Genomic DNA, 23,165 nt, shown 5'->3' with positions numbered 1-23,165 from the left:
TCTTTCTTTTAATGAAGAATTGCCTCTGCCGCGGTTTATGGTGCTGAAAAATGACAGTGAAATACGTTATGGGAATCCAGCAGAACTCCACGGAGTTAAATTTCAGGTTCCACATGCAACTTTGGAAAAAAATTCCTACAAAAGAACAGATGAAGGGGACAAACAGGTAACTGGCCTGTCTCCTTCAGGCCAATATATCATTATGCATACTCCTTTTGGGTCCAGTCCTGTAAATGACTAACATTGGCATGGGCTTGTTCAGTTTTGCAGTACTATACTGGAGATGATCTCCCTATTTGCAAAGAATACCCATCAGGACTGTGCACTTATTTTGATGACTTCTCATACCAGTTGTATCCCTAAAAGGATACTTGTATAATATTATCTGCCCAGGACTATTCTGTAGAAGTTCCTTCAATGCTGTCCTCATACTTGTCTCTAGTGCTATTTCTTGGAGAAGGCAGGAGGAGGAGGAACAAATGAAAATCCATCTGTTAAAGGAGGGAGATAAACAGGAAAGCGAACAATTTCTCATAGTGAGTGTAATCTTTAGTTGCTACAGAAAATACTCAATTGGAAGAGAAGTGTTGAAAGGAGGGAAAGCCCATCATGAGACACTAGTCTGGAGTGGAATAAGGCTGCGACCTTTTTTTTCTTTTTTTTCCTTTTAGTAACAGCAGAGTAGCCTAGAAGAAATCTATTTTTCTTTTGTCCTTAGTGAAACATCCTGCCAGTTTCTGCTGTTCTGAATTGCCAATTTAAAAACACTGTCAAAATGAGATTTGTGTTACTTGTATTTAAGAGAGTTGAGAGTGCTTATTCAAATACAAGGGACTTCACAAGCATTATTTGCATAATTTTTTCCCTAGACCTGATGCCTTCTCTTCTGGTACTGTAGCAGGTCATGTTTTAAATGCCTGTGGCAGGCACTTTATCTTTCTGTATTGTGTGCATGCATTCATGGCACTGCATCAGTGAGAGTAACGACGTTCCCAGCCTGAGGTTAACCAACAGTAATGAGCTGACGACAAGATGCACAAAGGAAATAACAAGATGAGGAAGAAGAGCATGTACATCTATCTGTCTGTGTGTATTGACACTGAAGCAGAATGCTGCCGTCAAACCTCTGGCTCCATCTAGGTTGTCTTTGTTGCGGTGTTTTCCTTTTGCACAGTAAACTGTTTCAGGATCGCATCCTCCTCTTAAACAATCTCTGTGAGTCAGTGGAAAGAGAACGCTCTAGGGTAGATACCCAATAACACTTGTAAATCCACAGAGTGCTTAAAATACCAATTCAGAGATTTATTTTATTTTGTGTGTGTTTGTTTTATTAATATGAAAAATGCTCTCCTCAAACAAAGAATGCATTCACCCTGCTAAATGCTTCGTGCTGATATGTAAATTCAGAGATAGCCGCTAACATTAAACCTTTGACAAATACTTCAGGCATTTTTGGAAGGAAAATGTCCTAAGCTGTTAATTGTAAAGCTTTGTTATGGCCTTGCCATGCTTTACTCCTAGAAGGCTCAATAAATAAAGAGACTTACAGAGTTGCTGTGTGTTAGTGTTCTTTGCCCATCAGGCTCTATGTGTTTGGATTGTCATGCAGAATTACTTTGTCATTTTAATGTCATCTCAAAATTCCATTTTTTGTTAATGTGTTTTTGAAATAGGAACCCAAGTCTCCTCCGATGTCACCGATCTGTTCACCTCCTGCTTCTCCATCTAGTTACCAGAGAACACCCTTAAGTTATGGATATGGTAAATCAAGAAATGGACTGGAGCAGCAGCATAGAGGTAGGATAAAAACTGGGATGCACTCGTTGTATTCAATTCTTTTTGTTTCTTCTTATAAGCTTCTAAATTTCAAATGCAACTAACAGGCAGGCTAGTGGTTTCATGTTTTAATTAGATATATATTTTGGAAAATGATCTAATCATCTAATTCTGTTTTGCATAAAAGCTTTTCTTTCTGATTGCTCAATCTTGTTTTCCTGTTTGCTTTCAGATAAATTAGGTAGATTTATATGTTACTGCTCACAGATAAATGCTAATACACAATTTTTGACAAGACTGTGTGCAGTATATTCCAATGATAGAAAGTTTGTGACTATCCTTAGAGTGCATGATGCTTCTTGTTTAATTAGAGAAGAAGAAAAGTCCACTTCTGATCTCAGTAGCTGCTATGTTACTTTTCAAATTTCCTGCAAACAAAGGTTTATTGTAAAGGATAATAATCTCTCTGGTTACATAACAAAAATAACAACAGGACACAAATACAAATACAGTATCATGATGTAACCTAGATAAAATAAACAGAAATAAAGCCTTACAAAGATGTTTTGTCCTTGATCTTGCTGCCATTAAATTTGGTGGCAAAATACTTTGACTTTAGTAGGAGGATAGTATATAACTTAGGAGGACTGAAGCTTTTGGTAACTTTAAGGGTAGAAGTCAGATTTTACCAAGGGTTAGAGCTCCTGTTACTGGTAGGGTGCCTTTCTTCTCCTAGTTGCAACATCTGGTGACAAAGATGGTGGAGATATTAGGCATCAATATACCATCCCTTCTATCAAAGGGACTAGGAAGACAAGACGATTGCTATGAATTAGTTTGTAGTGAGTGAAGAGTGGAGTATGTTAGTCCTTTACCAGTTGTCCTTGTTTACAAATGAGCGAGTGAACAGAGCTATAAAACATTTTCAGCCATGATAAAAATGTACTTGAACACAGTCAAGTGGCCTTCTAGTTAAAAATGATATTAGTACTGATACACAGCCATTCACCTGCTGATTAGGTAAGCCAGTGTTCACTCAGATGCAGGTTTTTTTTCCCATCTCGCCCTCAGCCTAACTGAAACCGTAATGTTTGATTTCTGAAGTAAGCAACAGTGGTGAGATCGGATACATCAGCAGCAAAGGTTCTGCTCAAATGAATGGCATCACACTGCAGATGACATACACCTGAAGAGCAATGCACTAAGATATGGGAGGTTATCGAGAATAGTGGTCTGCGTTACTTCTAGAGTACTATGCTGGTTTTCTTTTCATGCTCTGTCAGGGTTACAGTTTTTTTTGGTGTAGGGTTGTAGGAGAGGGTTTGTTGTTGTTGTGTTTAACTTCAGTGAAACTTCTTGTGGAATCAGAGGCTATGCAAAGCAAGTAGAGAAAGGAGGAGTCAACCCGACTGTAATGTCAGATTCTTCTAAAATTAATTATTCAACTGCTTGAATTTTAAAGGTGATAGAATCCTGCAGGATTCTAAGGCACTATGCTTATTTTCCAGAAAGCACTGAGGATTTAAATTAAGAGCGTAGAATTTTTCAGCTCGGCACTAGATATCTTTCTAGAGAAATGTTTCAGTCAAATGTGTTTTAATGTTTGCAACAGAAGTAACGGTGTAAAATTTAATGACTTACATATGCCATGCTAGGTGGCCTAATGGTTCTTTCTGGCTTTAAAGTTACCCTGCCAGTCTTTCTAAAGATCACTCCAAAGGGTGGGCCTGAAAACAGCTGCTTTTGTATATGTGCATGTAGTGCTGGCTTCACAAAGTTGATCTTTTTAGCCTGTTTTATATTGAAAGCGTGATTGTGAAATTAGACGATGTACCTTAAGAACATTTAAAGGTCAAACCCTTTGTACTGCCACTGTAACTGTGTACTAATGGATTTTACTTTTTTCTTGATAGCTTTTTAAGTTTGTCTTGATAGCAAACACATAGCCTTGTGGTCCTATACTTCCACTTTCTTTTTAAATACTTCTGTATATTTCACAACTTCCTTCCTGTGTTTTTTTCTGAAATTAGAACTTATTTGTACATGACTAAAAATAGATACCAATACAGGATAAGATCACGTAGAAGATGAGGGGGTTATGGATATAATTTTTAAGATCTTTCTGGGCTTAATAAAATTTTAAACTTTCTTGTTACCACTTTTCATCAAGAGTTTCTTAAATTGCATCAGTCTAATGCCAGTTACGTTTTTAGTGTTAAATTTTAAATATGCTGGTAGCAGAAGTTTACTGCTCTGTAAGAGAGTTTGCCAGTGAGTTGCATTTGTGTTTGTGTACTTGATCTATTTTTAAAACATTGTTCTTAAATAGACATTATGTCACTGCTTACTGTATTTGCTGCAGTGGAATGTAAGTGACTTAGCTAAAGAAGAAGTGATCGTAGCTTTTCTTCACTATACTTCAGATTTTGAGATGTGCTGAGCCTCTTATTTTGCTTTTCAATTGAAATTCAGGGAGAGAGGAAGAAGAGTGCATGGAAGATTGCATGGAAGATTAGTGATTTACTCTGGTAACATTGTGAAAATAAGCTTGTCTGCAGCTCAGTTTGTTTATTATTATTTGCAACATGATCTCCTGCTATATAAGGCTAGAAATGTATAACATATATAAATACATAAGCAGGCTATATAAATACATTTCAACAGTAGGAACTGATTTATGTCAGCTAATAAGATAGAAGGACGATTCCTATTAATAATGTCCAAAGAAGAATGATGTAGTATGGAAGATAAGCATGGAGCTGGGATTCTGTTGCAGAAGACAAAATGGGCTTTCATATGATGACATTAAGTTGACTGATGCTTGAGCTTGTAATATTTAGCTTTTGCTTTAGCCTAGTAGAATAGAACCTTATTCATTATCTTTTTATTTACTTATTTTAAATGTCTGTAGCACCTTATGAAGTCAGACATTCTACTCACCAGCAAGATGGACCATCATCAGGGAGTTATGGAGCCAAATCTGCACGTGCATGTTCAACTCTTAATCGGGTAAGGAATTTCACATGTTCTTCTATAATATTACTACTAATAATGCAATAGAGAAATTAAAAGAAAAAAAGGCAAAAGAATTCTTACTTCCAAAGTAAAATTTGTTCTCAATGGTAGTTGTTTTAGATGAGAAACTGAAGTGTGCTTTTTTGAGAACAGGAAAAAGAAAAAAGCAAAAGTAATAGGAAGGAAAGATTATAATTAACAATCCAATTAAATTGGTGAAGCTCAGTAAAATGAAAAGTACAAGCAAATAACATAGATAGAAAAACCGGTCTTGCTATCTTCAGTTCAAAAAACCTATTCTTTTGAGTAATTTTAAGGAAGATTTTTTGCACAGCCATTTTCTGTTTAGGTGACTGGGTTTGTGCCAGCCATTTTCTTCCAGATTCTCCTGTGTGGTTAACAGTGGTGAATCTCCTTCAGTACAGGCAATTTTGAAGGAATATGTGGAGATCAGATCAGCTGCTGACATTTTTAGGCATAGACTTCTCTAACAACATGAAAGGCAAGGTTGAAAGTGCTAATGATTAAAATTCTGATGTGGTTAGTGGCTTGTGCAGATAATCTCTATTCCAGGGGCAGCAGTGGTGGAGAATTTTAAGATGCAGAAATAACCAGGCTGATTAACAGAGCTGTATGCTTGTCACTGATGTTACTTTCATAGGGCTCAAAATTTCTTTTTTCCCAGTTTCATTTTACTGTTTCAAGGGTAAAAATCATGTCATATGGGTGTCGGTTCTTTTTACATTCCAGAGTTACACAAAACAACTACAGAAAGACTAAAGAAGATAGCTATGTATTCACTGTTGTGCAAACTTTTGAAATGAAATTTTTTTAGAGCTCCCTTATAGAAAAAGGTATGACTTTCCTAATAGTTTTGAATTATTTGTATTATACTAAACAGTTTTGCCTGTTTTTAATAAGAATAAGAGAGAGCTTTTCCTAAACAAATAAGATCCAAGGACTCAGTTCCTTTTTACTAGTGCTTAGCACCCTACACCCATAAGAAGATGTCACCTGAGCCTTGGGAAAAGATCTACAGATAATGTCACTTGATTTGTGCCAACTTGAAATGAAATTGGGTGCATTTGTTCACTACTTTGAAATGAAATTTAATTTACAGCTTTATGATGCTTGTTTCAGGGAGCTTTTGATGTATTTCAAAACCAATGTTTTGTGTTTGAGTCTTCAAAACGTTTCTCTGACAGATCTGTCAATTTTCTGAGTTGGTTGAAGCATAGTCGTTGTTCATTCTTGCCCTCCTTCTTTAAGCGTGTTTGTCATTCAGGCCAAAAACATCTTAAATATTAAATCATTCCAGTTCAACAAAGGCACTAATTACCCTGGCAGCCCAGAGCGAGCTGAGAGTCTAGCAGCGGCATAGCTCCGTAACTACAGCACTACTCCTAGACTTGATATGCAGTTTTTTAGCAAAATTAATTTTTTTTTCTTGTGCTATGCTGCATAAATGTACTTCTAGGTCCTTCAGGAGCACTATCCATTTTAAGCACACTGTGTTCAGTTCAGGCTTCTTGTACATGGCATCCTGAAACCCCCAAATGAATCCAGAGGTGAGGCTTGACTTTGAGTTTCCTTTTTGCTATCAGCAGTTGTAAGATTTCCTTTTCCTTTTAGTCTGGCCAGAGGTACCTAACATCAGCCTCAGCTTTAGAAGATACGTAATGAGACAGTATTCAGCATGGCCCTTTCTGCCAGTCATCTCTTTTAAAAACCTGTCTGCTGCTAGAGCAGAGTGAACCGGGTTTCCTGGGGTGTCCCACGCCCCGTCGGCGCTCCGGCCGCGCGGGTGCCAGCAGCTCTCCCTTCAGTCTCTTTCAGCAGAGCGGGAGCTGCCGGACAGCAGCGCCCACTACGTGGACGACCCTTGGAGAATAACTGAGGAGCAGCGAGACTACTACGTCAACCAGTTCCGGTCCCTGCAGCCTGACTTACGCTCCTTCATTTCAGGTAGTATTAACTAAAATATCTGGGTGTCGAGTAGAGAGATGAAGCTGAAAGATATGAAGTGCTAAACAGATGAACTGATTCTTTTTTTAATTTTCTCTAGGTTATGTTTATGAAAAAGAGTTGATTGTGTTTTGTTTAAAAAAGGCAAACCACTAAACACCAACTAGTACTGTAGGCATTATGTATGTATGTTTGTTTACTAAATATTCATGTTAATTCTTTCAGAAGTGGTTCTGTTCTAAAAGCTGACTGCATGAAAAGCAAAGTGCATCACACTCGCTTTAATACTGCGGACAAAATATCTTTTCTCCTTTCACTTCAGTTCCTGGAAGTTCACTCTGCTACCTGAGAATCAGACAAGTCTCTTCTTTCTTTTCTTTGCCCCCACCTCTCATGTGCATCATCCTAAGAAATCCGAATGTTGCTTTCTTTGGCGCATTGCCATCCCGTTGCCTTCATGCGTTAATGCAGATGTAGTTGATTGGGATTAAAAAAAGAAAGCATTTGTGGTAATGCAGATCAGGTTCCTTCCCTTGGTTAAGCTGCCTGTAGAGCTAATGGGAGAAGAAATGAAAAACAGTGATTTGTCATAGAATGAAGTAATACCTATTTCCAGTGCATTATTTGAATCCGTTGAGAGAGAAAGCACCCTTGCTGTCCACACTTGAGGCAGCACTCTGAGTGTTCAGACATTGTATCAGGAAAACATTTGCATCTAAGAGAGAAGTATTGCTGTTTAATAAAAATAGAAATAAGCCCTGCCACTCTGAGGAACAGTTTTTGTGGATCAAACCTGCAGTGTGCTGAGCTGAAAAAACTTAGGCTTCCCAACAGAAATGTGGCAGGACCAATGTGATTAAAGTTAAGCACATAGTTAAGTGCTCTGTGTGGTCAAGCCTGAGTGTTTACAGCTCTGAGGGCCTGAGACTTTGTTCTGTAGATGGTTAATAGCAAATCTTGGAGAGCACACACCTGGTAAAAATATTTTAACAGCATATCGAGATTGCATTTTCATCCTGAACAAGCAGATCAGACTGCTTGTGAGAAGAATCACTGTAGGTAGTGACAGTTAGTCTGGCAAGGAAGAAGTCATAGGCTTTAAACTCAGGCAGCTTTACTAAGCCCTACTGTATTATTGCTCTTCAGCACCATCTGGGTTTCAAGAGGTTCTGATCTGGCCTAAAGTTTAAATAAATTACTTGATGCCGACAGAAATTAATGCTTTGCCCGTTTTCTTGACCCGATTCAGTCTTTTCCATATGGTTTGCCTGAGAGAGAAGAGAAAATGGTGGTTCAGTAATATTGTATTTCATCACACGTATATATGCATCTCTAACTGCGTGTGCATGTATATGTGCATTTTCATATGCATATGTAGCCCCTCTGAGCTATGCATTTTGCTTTATGATGAGCAAGATTCTCAGGCAGTCCTTGCACATCCAGAGTTACTGTTCATAAATGGTAAGTTCTAGCTTCCACAACATCCTAAAGCAATTAAACTGTTGAAATCCTTGCTGCACGGTGATAGAGATGCTGGAAGTTTGTCTAGGTTTACAAAGTGACTTAACAAATCTGTAATAGAAAAGACATCAGAAGTTAGGGAATATTTAAATATAACCTCTGGCTTGAAGTTCATGATTTACAAATAGTTGGAGGTTTTGAGGATGTTCTGGAGCCGTATTATTACAAGACTTTATCATAGTCCTGTTGCCTTCTGTAGGCACTGCAGGTCTGGCGACAAGATGATAGGCTAGATGGACCTTGGTCATTTCCCAGTTAGTTTTTCTTGTGCACTGCAGTGGGTGATCTTCAGTGCACAGGAAAAGCTGTAACTGGGAAATGACCAAGATATGAGTGTGCATAGGAAAGAGGAGTGTAGACCTAGAAGTCTGTGGTCTGTGTGTTATGTTGCCTTACATTTTGTAAGCCTATTTCCAGGACGGCCTCCCTGGCTATAAGGAAACTTGTGCCACCATTCTAGCTTGTTTGTATGTGATAGTGAAATAGTGGATTTGTTAGCCAGGAAAAGAATGGGAGGGGATGTTAGGACAGGATGAGTGTGGATTCCTGCTAGCAGGACAGTAGCTATGTGCTCCTGAATCTTCTGTTTTTCTTTCGTGACAATTTGGCCGCTGCAAGAGAAAGTCACAGCTGAAGCAGCAGCTTGGGAGAGCAATGTAAGACACCACAGCACTGCCCTGCCACACACATGGCTTCTGGTTGAAACAGAGCCTTTAGTGTCCAGTTTCTCATTATTGGTGACATCCTAATTATGCTGGTTAGGATCGGTAGTACTGGAGCATGTTTTCCTTTATTTATTTTTCCTGTATGGAGGGAATGAAGAAATGAGGTGAACAGCTCTGTCTGGCTTTCTCTGTCACTTACTCACTGAGAGATGAATGGTCCAACAGCTATATTAGCGTGAGGTTAATCAGAGTGTCTGTTGAATGCAAAGTAACCAGCTGCTTCTAGTTCAGCAGCCTTGGCCAAATGTAAAAAATTGGAAAATCAGTTTTAAAAAGTTGATAAGGCATGGTTTCCCAACAGGTTCTGTGGCAAAGAATTTCTTCACAAAATCAAAGCTTCCCATTCCAGAGCTTTCTCACATCTGGTAAGTACTGTAATAGCATTTGGGATGCGTGTCTTGTTTTTTAAAATATATTTAATTCAAGAGTACTTGTTACGTTTTTAAAAAACGTCTTTAATTACAATTACTGCTCTTATCTCCAGAATCACTCTCTGGCCCAAGCAGCAGGGTGTGCATTGATCTTCCTGACACACTTGTTTTCTGTAGGCATGTTTGCCTGCTCAGCAGGACTGGGAGGATTTGAACAGCAATATAAATGAGAGCTGTTCTTATGTATATTATAAGCAAGATCATTAGCTCAGCAAACTGACATTTTTCATGAAATGTTGTAGAGAAAAGCACATTTGGAATGTTTTAGATGTGCTGTTGGGTTTATATTTCTGGCTGTGTTTTGTCAGATGAGGCCTAATTAATACCTAATTTTTAATAAGTGCAGCTACATAATTCATCGGTGTTTTTCTAATGAACAACACTTACTTTTAATGAGCTTATTTAGAAACAATTGTAGATGAAACTGACAGTAAAATTTGACAAGGATGCTATTATATTTTCATAAACAACATAGTGCTTTGTAGTTCAATGTCATCCTTGTATGTGAATATGAAGAACAAACAGTTTTAAACGTTGATCAAAAATGCTGATAGAGTTTTTACTCTATTTCTGCATATACTTTTATGAAGTGAATGATGTGAAGAAAAGATGTGAAGAAAAGCTTGCAAGAACCTAAACATCTGTTGGGGTCAAAGAATATGTCTGAAAATTTTTCAAAGCACATTGTGAGTCAAGAAAATAAACTGAAGAAACATTCTGTTGGGGGTAGTCAACATTGGAATTTAATTTAAAATTTATTCAAGAAAAATGAGTTAACCCAATACAAAACACATTTTATTTACATTGCTGACACAAATTGTTCTCTGCACAAAATTTAAAAGAAAAGCATTAAAATGTGGTGATGTGCTTTTATCAGGTTGTGTCTTTGTTAAACACTTGAAGTGTTTCAGTCTTTGTAACTATGACCTCAACAGCTTGAAAAATGCTCATTACTTTCAAAGATTAGGAAGTTATATGTTTATTTTAATCATTGGGCTAATAATAAATGCTTACTTTTTGCAAAGAGTTAGCTTATAAAACTGAATTCTTGCATTTCTGGAATCCAGTTCTGTTGTGCAAGAAGCACCCCAGAATTAAATGGAGAACAGCTTTAATGAGCAGTTTAACAATAATGTTTAAATTTGTCACAAACATTAACTTAGCTTTTCCATTTTTATGGCCAGTCAACACCACTGATTAGAAGTTTGTTGAAGTCCGTTTTTAATTTTTTTCTGCTTGACCTGGTTTAAGATCCTGCATGAATTAGCCAAAACTGCTTCAACCCACTGAGAAGTTAATTTTGCCCTTGGAACTACAGGATATATATTTCATGCTACATACCATCCTTTGTATGATATGATACATAACAAAAAATGTGCTTCACTAACAACAAAAAAAGCTGCAAAATGAGCTTGCTTCATTTTACTAGGGCAAATGAATAAAAATACATATTCCCATGTATTTGGGAATTGTTATAATTAGAATCGAGCGTCAGTGACTTGTCATGTACCGAAATTAGAACAACTCTTTTGAAAGTGGCATTCCTGTATCTTCTATGATTGCACACGCGTGTTTCGCTGAAGTCAGGGCTTGGGGAGTGTGCGAATGTCGTGTCTGCAGGGAACTGAGCGACGTAGACTGCGATGGAGCACTGACGCTTGCAGAGTTTTGTGCCGCTTTCCACCTCGTCGTTGCTAGGAAGAACGGCTACCAGCTGCCCGAGACGCTGCCGGAGACGCTGCTGCCTGACTACCTGCAAGCAGGTGAGCTTATCGTAGTCCTGTGGCTGTCTCAAACTCTACATGCATGGAAAACACGTTTTTATTTCTAAGTTGCAGGTAGATTTGAAGTCTAAACTGAGTGATGGCTCTCACGTTACGTTTTAGAATGTGCCTGAAAAAATGTTTCCTGAAGAAGAAATGTTAAAAAACGTAAAATAGTGATGCAAAATGTAGCAGTTACCTGCCTCCTATTACCTGTTTCTTAGCTTCAGTGCGCTTCAGGTGTCGTTATGGCTAAAGTGGCTGACGATTGCCTGTAGCAAAGATAATGTAACACAGTGTACATGGCTTTTAACTCTCGTGATGATTTTCCCAAATGTATCTCTCTCTTGAAGGTCTGTTGACAATCATACTGGCCTGCTTTGGAACTTACTATGCTAATTTATTTTGTTGGATGAAATTACCAGTTCTATCAAAAGTTGATTTTTTTATATAACTTGTTTTCTTGTAATTGGCAGCTTCTACTATAAATAATTTGTAGTAATAACAAGAGTTATAATAGTTTGTATTGAACAATGATAAATTAATCCAAAATATAACATACTACAGTAACAATGTACAGTCAAAGACATGTCCTTTCATTTGTTCTCTTCAGTTACTTCTGTTGCAATTATACATGAACATTGTAATATATTTTGTTCCATTTAAAAACATGCATGACTGTCTAGGGCAAGGAACATCAATCACAGATGATAATTACAGTGCTAAGAGATAATATTTAAGACCTAATAAAATCTCCATTAAATTCGATGACACTGGATGTATTAAAAGACAGGAAAGGAGCAAATCAAGTTGTATTTAGGAAAATTAAATGTTCACCCTGTATCAGATCATTGAAGTAATTTCTATTGGAATCAAGTTCCCTATAATCCACTGTCTTCATATCCAAGAGGAGAAGCTCCTGTAAAACCTACACCATCAAATCATTCTCGCTTTTAGCCTCTCTAATTATACTCTGCTGTCATAATTACAACTGCTCCTTCCCCTGAACAACCACCACTTTGTTCACTAGTCTCCTTCATGTTCTCATCATAAATTACTCTGTAAGCTCTTCCATGCAGGTTCTTGCCTTCCTGTATACTTGTTCTTGTTGGTGTGTCTTCACAACAAGCCTTTTGGTATAAAACTGCAATGGAAATAAGTAGTAAGGAATCATAATATCAACAAAAGAAAGAGCATAATAAGCTGTGGCTATTCTCCACAAGCCCTCTTTTTCCTCTATTTGACCTGTTTAGCACTATTGCCTTTATCATTTTCTTGTGATTATCGTTTCGTGTGTTGCACACAACCAGGCATTTTGAGCTGATTTATGTGAAAGAGTTAACGGGACTACCTGCTGGTTCTAGGCACACTATTTGCTCAACTACAGTGCTGGTTCTAATGGTTTAAGGGTTTGAAAATGCATCATGCTGAAAACGTATCATTGGCTGCCTGGTCAAGATTCAGAAATCTGTCCTTTGAAAGACTTGTTTAATAAAAAGCAGAACATCTCTACACTTTATAACACAGAATCACAAGAAGAGAAGAGTCCTGGTTGAACCAACTTTTGAAATGAAAGCATCAGTAAGCAAATCAGCATGTGCTTACTTAAACAGAAGAAGGTTCTTCGTATAAGTCCTAACCATACTTTGATTTGAAACTTGGATTTTATTTGGCTGATTAGGAATATGATGAAGATTACTGGAAATTGTTTTTCTTTAGGTTGTTATATTAAGTTCTGAATAAGGCAGACTGGTTAGCGAAATATTTGCTTCTGGTAAGAGTGTTAGAGCATCAAATAAAATGACTTGAAGCATAAGTCAGCATTTTAGAGTGAATTAATCTTACTAGTTTTATGGCTTGTTCTATAACTCTGTAAATGCAGGGTCAAATTTTATTCTGACAGGACTTGATTGAAAATGTGACCCATCTCTTTCTCTGAAAGTTGTTCTCAAAACAAATTTTAAAAATCTGGAAAGCTCTTTATCCTGTGCATAACTCACTGTATTTTAAATTTTGAGACAGATTTGCAAGAGCTTAATTTGTTCAGATGAACCAGATGCTAGCTAAAACTAAATACTGGATTGAGAACTGGATATTCTGCATTTTGATATATTGATCTGCATTTTGATATATTGATCTTAAAAGGAAAAGAGTTTCCAGATATTAAGATAGATAAGATTTGTCTCAGAGGAACTAATCACAAAGTGATATCAGGAGGAGGACCTGGTCATACAGAATAAAAACATGACTGTTGAATGTTACTGTAGAAAGTTGCAGTGTTGATTAATTTTTTTTTCCCCTGTTCTTAGCCCTCTTTAGTTAAATAATATCAAAGATGATGCATACTGCAGCAACTACTGTGTTTAGTGTGTTTGGTTTGTATTGGCCTTCCATTTTAGTGTATAATATAGATTTTACTATACTTTCCAGTATTTGAAGTTCCAAAAACTGGAACTGAAGGTTTGGTAAGTTCCTTTATCATTCATGAAACAGTAAGATGTAAACTATAAAGCCAACTAAACTGATGCTGGACTGCATGGGGGAAAGCACAAATAACATTTTGTTGTTGTTTTGGAGTTAACACTTCTCCAAAATTTCACAATTACATCTACAACAGAAGTTATATATGTCGTCACTTTAATGACCGCTGCTCCAAAATGCAAGATAGAAAGATTTTTTCACAATATGGTCATTCACAGCCTGTAGATCAATTTTGATATAAAGAGATGAAGGGTGAAATAATGATGGCACAGTGTTTTTAAGTGTGTATTAACCAAAGACTTGGCATGCCTCTCTGTTTCTTTTTTCTTTCCCTTCCAGCTTCTTTGAAGCCTATGCATGACTGCGTGCTATTTGATTCCTATTCTGAGTCATTGCCAGGCAGTCAACAGACTCGGGACTTTAATCGGACAGAGGTAAGAATATGTAAGAAGGATAGTTTTGTTACAGAGTTCAGAGCTACAGACACGCTTAACAAATAATGTGGTATGTGTAGCAGCGGAACTGTGAGTCTTTAAGAGGACTGTTAGTCTCTTAGTTAACCTTGAAGCCATCTCAAACCCCTCTTAGCAATTCTTTCAGTGCGTGAAAATGGCTGACAGCTATTTTCCGAAAGGTATTTCTGAGTAACGGGGTTTACACTAGTCATTTAGGGACTCTAACCTGGCATGTTGTCGAAGTTTGCCCGGAGGAATAAACCTTAACTGTTCATGTCCTGTTGTGCAGCACTCGGTGTTCCTGCTTTGGGAACCAACAATGTGAACAACAGACCATACTGCAATGGGGACACTGTGGCACAAGGGTAGTACTTTAGGTAAAGTTCTTGTGAATCTGAATTGGTCAAAAATGTTAGGCTTCAGGTGCAGACAGGTTCTAATCAGGCAACCTGACCATCTAGCTGTTCCCTCCCTTTCCAGGAATGTTTCTGCCTATTACAGTGCTCCATTTCCGTAGTTTTTGCGCAAAACTTTGATGATGAGAAGAAAAATGTATTGGTTCACACTGGTTCTTTGTACTTTACTTATTCGGAGACTGATACTATCCCAGGTTTTGTATAGTATGGATATACATAGTTCTATGTGATTCAGTCCCCGTTTTGATAACCGGCTGTCTTTTAGACTAAGAATGTAGTGTATAAGGATCTGAGTAGTAATTACGAGGAGCTTGGAAGGGTCTTCTGAGAACAGGGAATAAATCTTAGGGATCCATTGTAAACAAAGTCGCAACATATATTAACCTTATAAAGAAACACCAGAAAGACCGTTGCGAGCAAAGTAACTCAGTTAAGGAGAAAAGGAGTTCATTGCAAAAGTTTTAAAGATCCTGTAAACTGAATTAACTGTGGCCACCCAGTTGTGCCTGAACATTGCAACTCTGACTATATATGTTGTGGGATTTAAGGATTTGGCCTTAAAGATAGTCAATGGCAAACTGATAGCAAGAACAAGTCTACTGCACAGAATTGTTAAGCCTCTGTAAACTGGCATGAATTTCTGCTGTGATTGAAGGAGAAGGCGCTTCTGATGCTACTTCCTGGTTGAAGAGTAATTGTATGTCATTACCTGCTCAGCTAGACACCAGCAAGGCTTTTCTGCAATTTCATCCTTGTCTCTTGTTCTTGGAAGCTTCCAGGTCAGAATCCAGCTTCCCCTTCATCAAATTCAGCACTGAGTAGCAGATTCTCCTAAGCTGCTGCACCTAATAAAGCTCAGTGTTATTTTCATTTTGGATAGTATTGCAGGCCATGCTTTGAGCATCTTTTTTATTTTCTGGAATTGTTAAAATGTATGTGGCCTCCCCAGTGCTTTCCCAGCTCACTTTTATTACTTTTGGTACAGCACAACTGGAGTAATATTGGCTTTTTGAAAGCAGAGCTATCATTTTGACAGTACAGGCAGAATTGCCTTGCCCTGTTAATACACCCATACACCCTCCTTCTGTGTCAGTGATCAGCACTGGGGACCAGGTTCTGCTAGTTCTGCTACAGGCCACATTGCATTAGAGCTTCTCCACTTTGTTGTAGTGTGGGAAAGCTAAGCAGTTCTTTGATGATGTGCCTCATTAGCATGTATGTTTATTGCTTTGCAATTTAAATGAGCATAAGAGACAAAAATCAAGGTGATTTGTGCTGAAAATTCATGTTTGCTAATGTAAGCATGTAGTCATACATAGCTCCACTTCCAGATTGCAGCAAGTCAACTGAGTGTGAGTTAACTCATTACATCAGCTTAAGATCATTTTTTAAAAAATAATTTGTGTTCTGCTTAAAAATTGTTATATCCCCATTGAGATTCACTTTTTTTTTTTTTTTTTTTTTTTTATCATTAGGCAAATCCCCTGAGTATCAGCTTCTCTTTTCACTTGCATTTTCACGTGCACACACAAATATGTGTGGTGTATATACATGTATATGTATACATACACAAATACCTATATATACAGGCATTCTATACACATACACACACACTATACACACACATGCACTATACAGAAACTGTACAGATCTAGATAGATCCACTTCTGTATCTCTATGGTTTCGGGTGTCCTTGTTTTGTTAGAATACTGACTTCACAAATGCTTGCCTAGATATAGAAAATAGACTTTTGTTGTTGCAGGTTTGCCCCGTATGTTTGAGGAAATTTGCTCTTTAGTAGCACAGCCTTTGGGACTGTGAGATTAGAATATTTGTTTATATATTTCAGAAGGCTCAAAAACCTGGCTATCAGTGTCATCTTGTGTTTCTTATATCACTTCAGTAACCTAGCTGATGCAATTTGGTAATCTTGTTAAGCACCTGACTTCAAGGATCAGCTTGCTTGTACTCCTTCAATGTACATGCAGAGTAAGGCTAAATCTAAAAGGAGATGATTTCCTAAACAATTAAATTGTATGCTGCTTTGCTTTATTTGGTGTTCTTTTTCTTCTCTAGAGAGGGTAGTAGTTGGAATAGTATAATAATAAAATAGCTGCAGAGAGCATACAACATAAAATGTAAATAAATAAATAAATATTCAAGCAAGAAATTCCTCATTTTACATTTTGTTTTTCACTGGATTTTCCACAGTTTCTAACCTCCCCTGCCTTACCTCTGCTCTCTTCTTCTTAAGCTTTCTCACCATACTCACCATAACTCCCAATAGCTTATAGATTACTGTGCTGCCTCTGTAGTCAGATAATGTTCTTGGGAGAACAGCTGGATATTCTGCTCCTCCATTCCTAGTTTCTGCAAGGTGGCAGGATGTTCTGTATAATCAACGATTTTATGGATAAGTTGAAAATGAGAAAGAATCTGTAGCAGGATTTGCTTACTGGCTGGGAATAGATAGCGTTAACTAACTATATCATAATTGTTTGACTGTTTTTGCTCCCTTTCTTCTCTGTCTGGGACCTAGACACATAGGGCTGAACTCTCAGTCAGGTTGTTGCAGGGTCTTGTTATTTTGGTCCTTTGTCATCCAAGATTAATGAACTACAAAATCTCTTCCCAAAACTGATTTGAGCATGATTTTGACTTAAATGTTTCTTTTTTTTTGTTCAGTTGGTGCTTTTATTTTCAGAGTTCATACACTGAATATCACTTGGAGGGCAGTAATTCATCTCCATCTGAGGGAAATATAGTATTTCACTGTTGAAATTTCAATTTGTAGACCAGCTGAGAAAATAGAGTTTAGATACTTGAGCAGTGCATTAAAGATATTATATTAGCAATGCAATCAGTTATGCATTATCTCTGTGTACTCCTTTCAGTCTATCAGGTTGTTTAAATTAGTATCGGAAGACCATTTTTATTATGGTTGCTGAGCTATGGTCCTACAGTACAATGGAGGCAGTTCTTGAATGTATCCATAAAGAAAATAATGGTAGGAGGCAGGTCACCTGAATAATAGGCTTTGCTGAACTTAAAAAAAAAAAATACAGAGACTGGTCCATGATACGTTCAAGAATGGCAAGTGATTATTATTATTATTATTTAATTTGGCTCCCTTCCACAAGCTTTCTGACTGCCAAAAGCTTAAAGATAAGACACAAGATTTCTCACTATATTTATAAAATGACTGGCTGGGGTTACTCTGAACTCTCTCAGAAATGTCAGTACTTGCAGTTCATTGAAATTTGTGAGAGTCATTCCATTGATTCGAACATACATTGAATTAGGTCCTTAGTCTGATGCTCTTTACTTAATAACTGATGAGAAGAGAAGAGAAAACACTGTGGAGTCTCATTCTCCTACTTGTTATCTCAATACCAATGGTTGCTGATTGTTTTACTCTTGAAACATAAATCCTTAGCATCATGGCTAGCTAGAGAAGTTAAGGGATCTGTTGAAACATTTTCAGAGCACTTAGGCTGTATTTTTGATACGTTGCTTCCTCAAAAGCATTACATAATCCTTCACACAACTTTATAAAATGGATCTCATAGCCCCTTACTCTGAACATGGCCCTCTTGAATTACTGACTTTTAGATTTTTGTTTTTGAAAACAGTCTACAAAATCTGTGTTTCTGAATCTATTTCTCTAAGGCCCAGTGGATTTTAGCCTCTTCCAGGCCCCTGGGAAAAAGCAGCATCTCTTTGCATATGGAGATGCCTGGGTTTACTGACATTTGTTTTATTGTTTTTCTGACTATAGATTCTCTCATTTGTCTTACAGATAATGGTAGCAGAATTTCTTCCTGTTTGCTTCTTGGTGATCTAAGTAATAGAAGTTACATAAATAGCAAATGCTTATATTTTAAGTTACTGCTGAAATGAAAAAAAAGTTTAGGAATAAGACTGAGGCGAAGTTCCCTATTTCCCATCAGAGGCCTGAATGGACCTGCAGAAGACATACTCATGAAACTGCTTTTCTCATCTCTGTGGTTACCTCTTGAAAGGGAAGAGTAGGTGAAGGTTACCTTAGCTAGAACACTTTAAATCCAGAACTGTTGAACTTTGCAGTATGACCATCGTTTTGAGTAAAGAGGCTGCTGTTGGAGAGGAGTTTGTTACTCATGTGAAGAGATTATAGAAGGTTTCCTCAACTCTAACACAGCTGTTATACACAAAGAAAAAATAAAACACAGAATGACATTGCTCCATTTTGAGAAATCTCTCCTTGCATATAGTCCTTAGTCCCTCATGATTTGTGGTTGAAGTGCTGCTCTAACTGATTTCTGGTATGGAACTGGTGTAGCCTGAAAAGCAGAATTATGGTTGCCTTGTTCAAAGTGTTTGTTTCTTTTTCTCACAAAGCAAGTCTTGATGCAGGAAAGACTATCACCTTATTTCTGTTAGTCTGTATTAAGTATTTAACTGTGGAAATGTGTGTGTGTGTGTGTGTGTGTGTGTGTGTCTGCCATACCAATCAGCATAATAAATCAATCTTCTCTCCTGAAGAAGACATCAGCTGAAGAGGTATCTGACAACTCTGCCCTGATACAAGATGCAAAGAAAGATGATAAACAAGGTATTGAAGTAAATAGCATTGTTTTTTTCCATTAAGAGTTAAGCTCTGTTTGTTAAATAGTAATCCATGTGTTTGCCAACAGAATCAGTGGTGTGTTTAATTTCTGAGCTGGCCATGTGTTCCTAGAGATATGAAGAGATAACTCACTGACTGCAGCTGAATTAAAGAAAAATATCTGAATGATATAAAATATACCTTCTAAAGTATATCCAATCCTAAAACAACTAATGTTGCACTCAGAGTTTACCCATGTATGTTTTATCTGGTAGAGACATATGGAGGCAAGAGATTTCATTTCAAGTGGTAATTTATAGTGTATTATACTGCATTGAAATATGCTACAGTGCATTGAGAATGTCTTGCTATAAGTTGTTCATAAAGGATGTACGCCCTTCTTGGAAGTGGAATAAGCACAAAGAATTGGGATTTACTACATTTTTAGCCTGGCTCTGTCAATGCTGTATGACATTCCCTGGGGCAAGTTGCTTAGGCTTCAGTTGCCAAAAGCAGTCAGTCTTTTGTGTGCCCTCGGTTTCTGGGTTTATAGTTTCAGGCAGATAAGTCTAGCTCTGCCAGTTGTTGCTGGCTGCATGTTCCACTGCTGTCTTTCTGAAGGCTTTGTCGTTGAAACAGGAGCCCTTGGTTTTAGGGGATTATTTGGCAAGTTGGGTGTAGGCCTTTCTATTCTTGACTTTTTCACTCTGAAAAATAGTTACTTTTTGGATGTTTGGGTATTCTGAGGGTATTTGGTTAGTGCTGCTTTTTTTGTGGGGGGTTGGGGCATGTTTGGTGTTATTGGATGTCTTAATTGGTGTTGCTTTAGATATTTCTTTCTCAGAGCTGATTTTACCTCTACATATTTAAAGTAATTTTCATTATTTTGTTTTTTTATTAAGTTCTTAAAACAAGCATTGCTATCAAACCAATACCAAAGGAATTTCAGCACTTGACTGTGAAAACAGGTAAGAAGAGAAAAAGTCATGTGACACTTCCATTATAATTTCAATCAAATGTTTTTCTATCACAATAAACCTAAATTAATGTAACCTAACTTTTCAAGATCCTTTTGCTCTGGTAATATTTTATTACTGAAATAGATCTTTTAAGTCATAATGACTGCTCCTAGCAAAATTAGCCTTTATTAGTACTTAAAGTTGTCAAAAGGTTCTCTTGCTTTCTTTCTCTTATTTTTAGCAGATGAGGTGTTCTTCCTATGTGGAAAATACATTAACATAGCTTTTTATAAGGAGTTGGAATTTTATTTTTTTGTACTATAAATGAGATTTGAGAGTAAGAATATTGCATCTGGTGATAAAAAGCCCTTCTCAAGTATAAAATAAGTTATTTACTGTTTCAGTAACTATTGATCTGATTTTTTATAGAAACTGAACTTTCATATTTTCCACTAGGGAAATCAAGGATAGATAGCCATTTGGAGATACAGGCCTGGTGGCACTGACACAAGCTTTTTATTCAGGGGTGTTTCTTTTGTGAAACCATCCCTGATTTTTCTCTCTTCAACTTGAAGATACCCTTCTTGTTCCTATCATCCCAGAAAAATTTATTTGTGGAATGGCGTATCTAAAAGTTGCATAATTGTTCCAGAAACTTCCCATGTGTTCAATTCAATTCCCAGAACTCCCTGGCCTTCCTCTTTTTTAATCTCTTTTCTAGAGTAGTAAGAGTGTTTGCAAGTTCTTCTTGGTCCCAAAGAATACAAAATCTGGACTTTTCTTCTGTTTTTATATAAATGTCTTTAGTCATGAAGATGTCCTTGATCAAGAAAACTGACCCAAGCATCTGTCCTAGCAGTTTTGTCTTACAGCTCAATTTATGCATGGCCACTCAGCAGCTGCATGCCTTATTTCCTAATGCTTTTTTTTCCCCTGACTTCTTCCCAAATGCCTGACAGCTGCCAGACTTCTTATCTTCAGCTCCTCTTCTTGATTGATTGCTGGTTCTCCTTCATACATCCATCTAAAGGAGAGAGTTGGTGATGGGAGCTCAGTTGTCTTCTCCTCCCCAGTTTTGTCCAGGAACTCCCTTGGAAGGGAGTTGTATTTTCAGTTCAGCAATTCCATCTTTGGTATGCTTAGGAAAAACCTATAGTCACCTGCATATCTCCTTTGCCACTATCATTTTCCTCCCTTGTCCTTCATCTCCTAGTCAGGGAGTCTTCGGGATGTTGCTGTGCTGCTTTAGCAATGTTGCCGTGTTTGTGTACTGAGGAAGATGGTGGCAGAGTTTTGCCCCATTATACTGACTCTTGTCACTTTAGGAACTTCACCCTTGCTGTTCTGGACACTAAGGATTTGAGCAGGTTGTGTTGTAAGATTCATTTGAGAAGTCAAAATGTCTGTCTGTCCAGTGTGCCGGCTACAGCACAATAATTGAGGGATTCTTTCAAAATTGATCATCGTTCTGAAAGATCATCATCATCATTGACCTTCAGGATGCAAATTGGGATGAAGTTGGAGATGAAGTTGGGATGAAGCAGGAGAAAAATTACATTTGTTTTGGTTATTGATTCAAGCTATTTATGTAAATTTAGGGAAGGTGATATTGTTTTAGTTCACGACGGGAAAATTTTCTTTGCTGTCAGAAGAACTAGCAATTGGAAGTCAATAAAAACTTTATATGCTCCAAAAAACCTTTATATGTCAGAAAATCTGGCCACTTTAGGCTCATAAAGATCATTGTTGGCCTTAGATTATTCAGGGATTAAGGGCCAGTACTGTGAATGTTTAAATTCTACATTTCTGCCTAGGTCATCAGTAAGAGGTAAGAGTTGAGTGAGTGCACAGGTGATCGAAATGAGTGGCAAATTCTTTTGTTTTCCTCCTTAGCACTGTAGTCTGCTTGCACCATTCATAGTACAACTTTCCAGCCAGTCTTCCAGCCTTTAAAGCAGACAAGGAGCAGTTGAGTGTAACCCACTAGGCTACAGCCAGAAGTTACCCAGTCTGTGTCTTTAGGAATGGTAGAATGAAGATGTATTAATTCAGGGGTGCAGGGGCTGTAGAGGTGTTAGGAGCAGTTAAACACCCAAAATAGGAACCTTTGTGCTTTCCTGTGGTGTGAATGAATAAAAGTTCATCATCGTATATGAATTTAATGAGTCCAAACAAAGCTGTTCAGTCCATCTGGCCATGCTACTTCAGGAACTATATAAACTTCTAAATAAAAAATGTAATTAATTTACTCAGCAGCTTTACAAATCTTTTTTATCAATTCCATGCAAGTTTAGTTTACCTATACATAACAACAGGAATATGGAAAACTCATGAATGCAGTAAATAGGTTTGTATCATTCTGAGTGTATTGTGTGTGTATGTGTATAAACCTGCATCTCACACAAAGTATGCACAAACTGAGCATACCAAAATATCTGCACACTTTATAAAAAATGTTGTGACAGTAATTATTTGCATGTTCAAATAATGATCTGTTTTATTGTACCTCGTATCATATACTTTATTTTATGAAAAGTTCAAACTAGGGCTAAGTCTGCAGCCTTAAATTTCCTGATTTTTTTTTTTTTTCCAGTGCCTGAAAAGAAAATTCTTGGCAGCAGTATCATATTACTGTAATTTTTTATTACTGGCCATTTCAGGATTCTCTCTTCCATTTGTGTTTTCCTGTTTACTTCAACCAGATGTCTTCAGAGTGTTATAATGTCAGTTTTACCTGCAGTTCTGTGAGGTGTTCTAAAAAAGTATGAACGGAATTACTGTCTCCATAGAAGAAGGAAAATTTGAAGTTTCTTAAACGTGGCTTAGCTTGGAGAAGATTATGCTTCCTATTTCTAGATGACATATATTTAATAATTGTGCAGGTAATTTAATAATCAGCAATTTCAGCATTGGAAAAATTGGGTCATATGGCTGTAGGGAAGCAGTTTCTAAAGTTGTATTCTCTGAGAGTTTGACATAGAAAGAGGGAGATTATCACCACTGCATATTTTAATAATAAGTCCCTCTCCTCCTCTTTAGTGCTGTTAAGACTTTGTTATACAAAAATCTG

General features: G+C 37.3%; 1 protein-coding gene across 1 annotated transcript in view; it reads left to right on the top strand.

Annotated features, from left to right (window-relative positions):
• Window positions 1–23,165, top strand: part of REPS2 (RALBP1 associated Eps domain containing 2) — a 97,516-nt gene that overhangs the window by 35,518 nt on the left and 38,833 nt on the right. Inside the window, exons 3-12 of the mRNA XM_062577489.1 lie at window positions 18–166; window positions 899–901; window positions 1,674–1,797; window positions 4,688–4,785; window positions 6,618–6,756; window positions 9,304–9,367; window positions 11,054–11,196; window positions 14,017–14,111; window positions 19,073–19,142; window positions 20,039–20,104. Coding sequence (XP_062433473.1) covers window positions 18–166; window positions 899–901; window positions 1,674–1,797; window positions 4,688–4,785; window positions 6,618–6,756; window positions 9,304–9,367; window positions 11,054–11,196; window positions 14,017–14,111; window positions 19,073–19,142; window positions 20,039–20,104 — 951 coding nt within the window. The remainder of the gene's footprint in view (window positions 1–17; window positions 167–898; window positions 902–1,673; window positions 1,798–4,687; window positions 4,786–6,617; window positions 6,757–9,303; window positions 9,368–11,053; window positions 11,197–14,016; window positions 14,112–19,072; window positions 19,143–20,038; window positions 20,105–23,165) is intronic.

This window comes from Rhea pennata, chromosome 1 (assembly GCF_028389875.1).
Source record: "Rhea pennata isolate bPtePen1 chromosome 1, bPtePen1.pri, whole genome shotgun sequence".
Taxonomy (NCBI): domain Eukaryota; kingdom Metazoa; phylum Chordata; class Aves; order Rheiformes; family Rheidae; genus Rhea; species Rhea pennata.
This window is presented reverse-complemented; position numbering and strand designations above follow the sequence as displayed.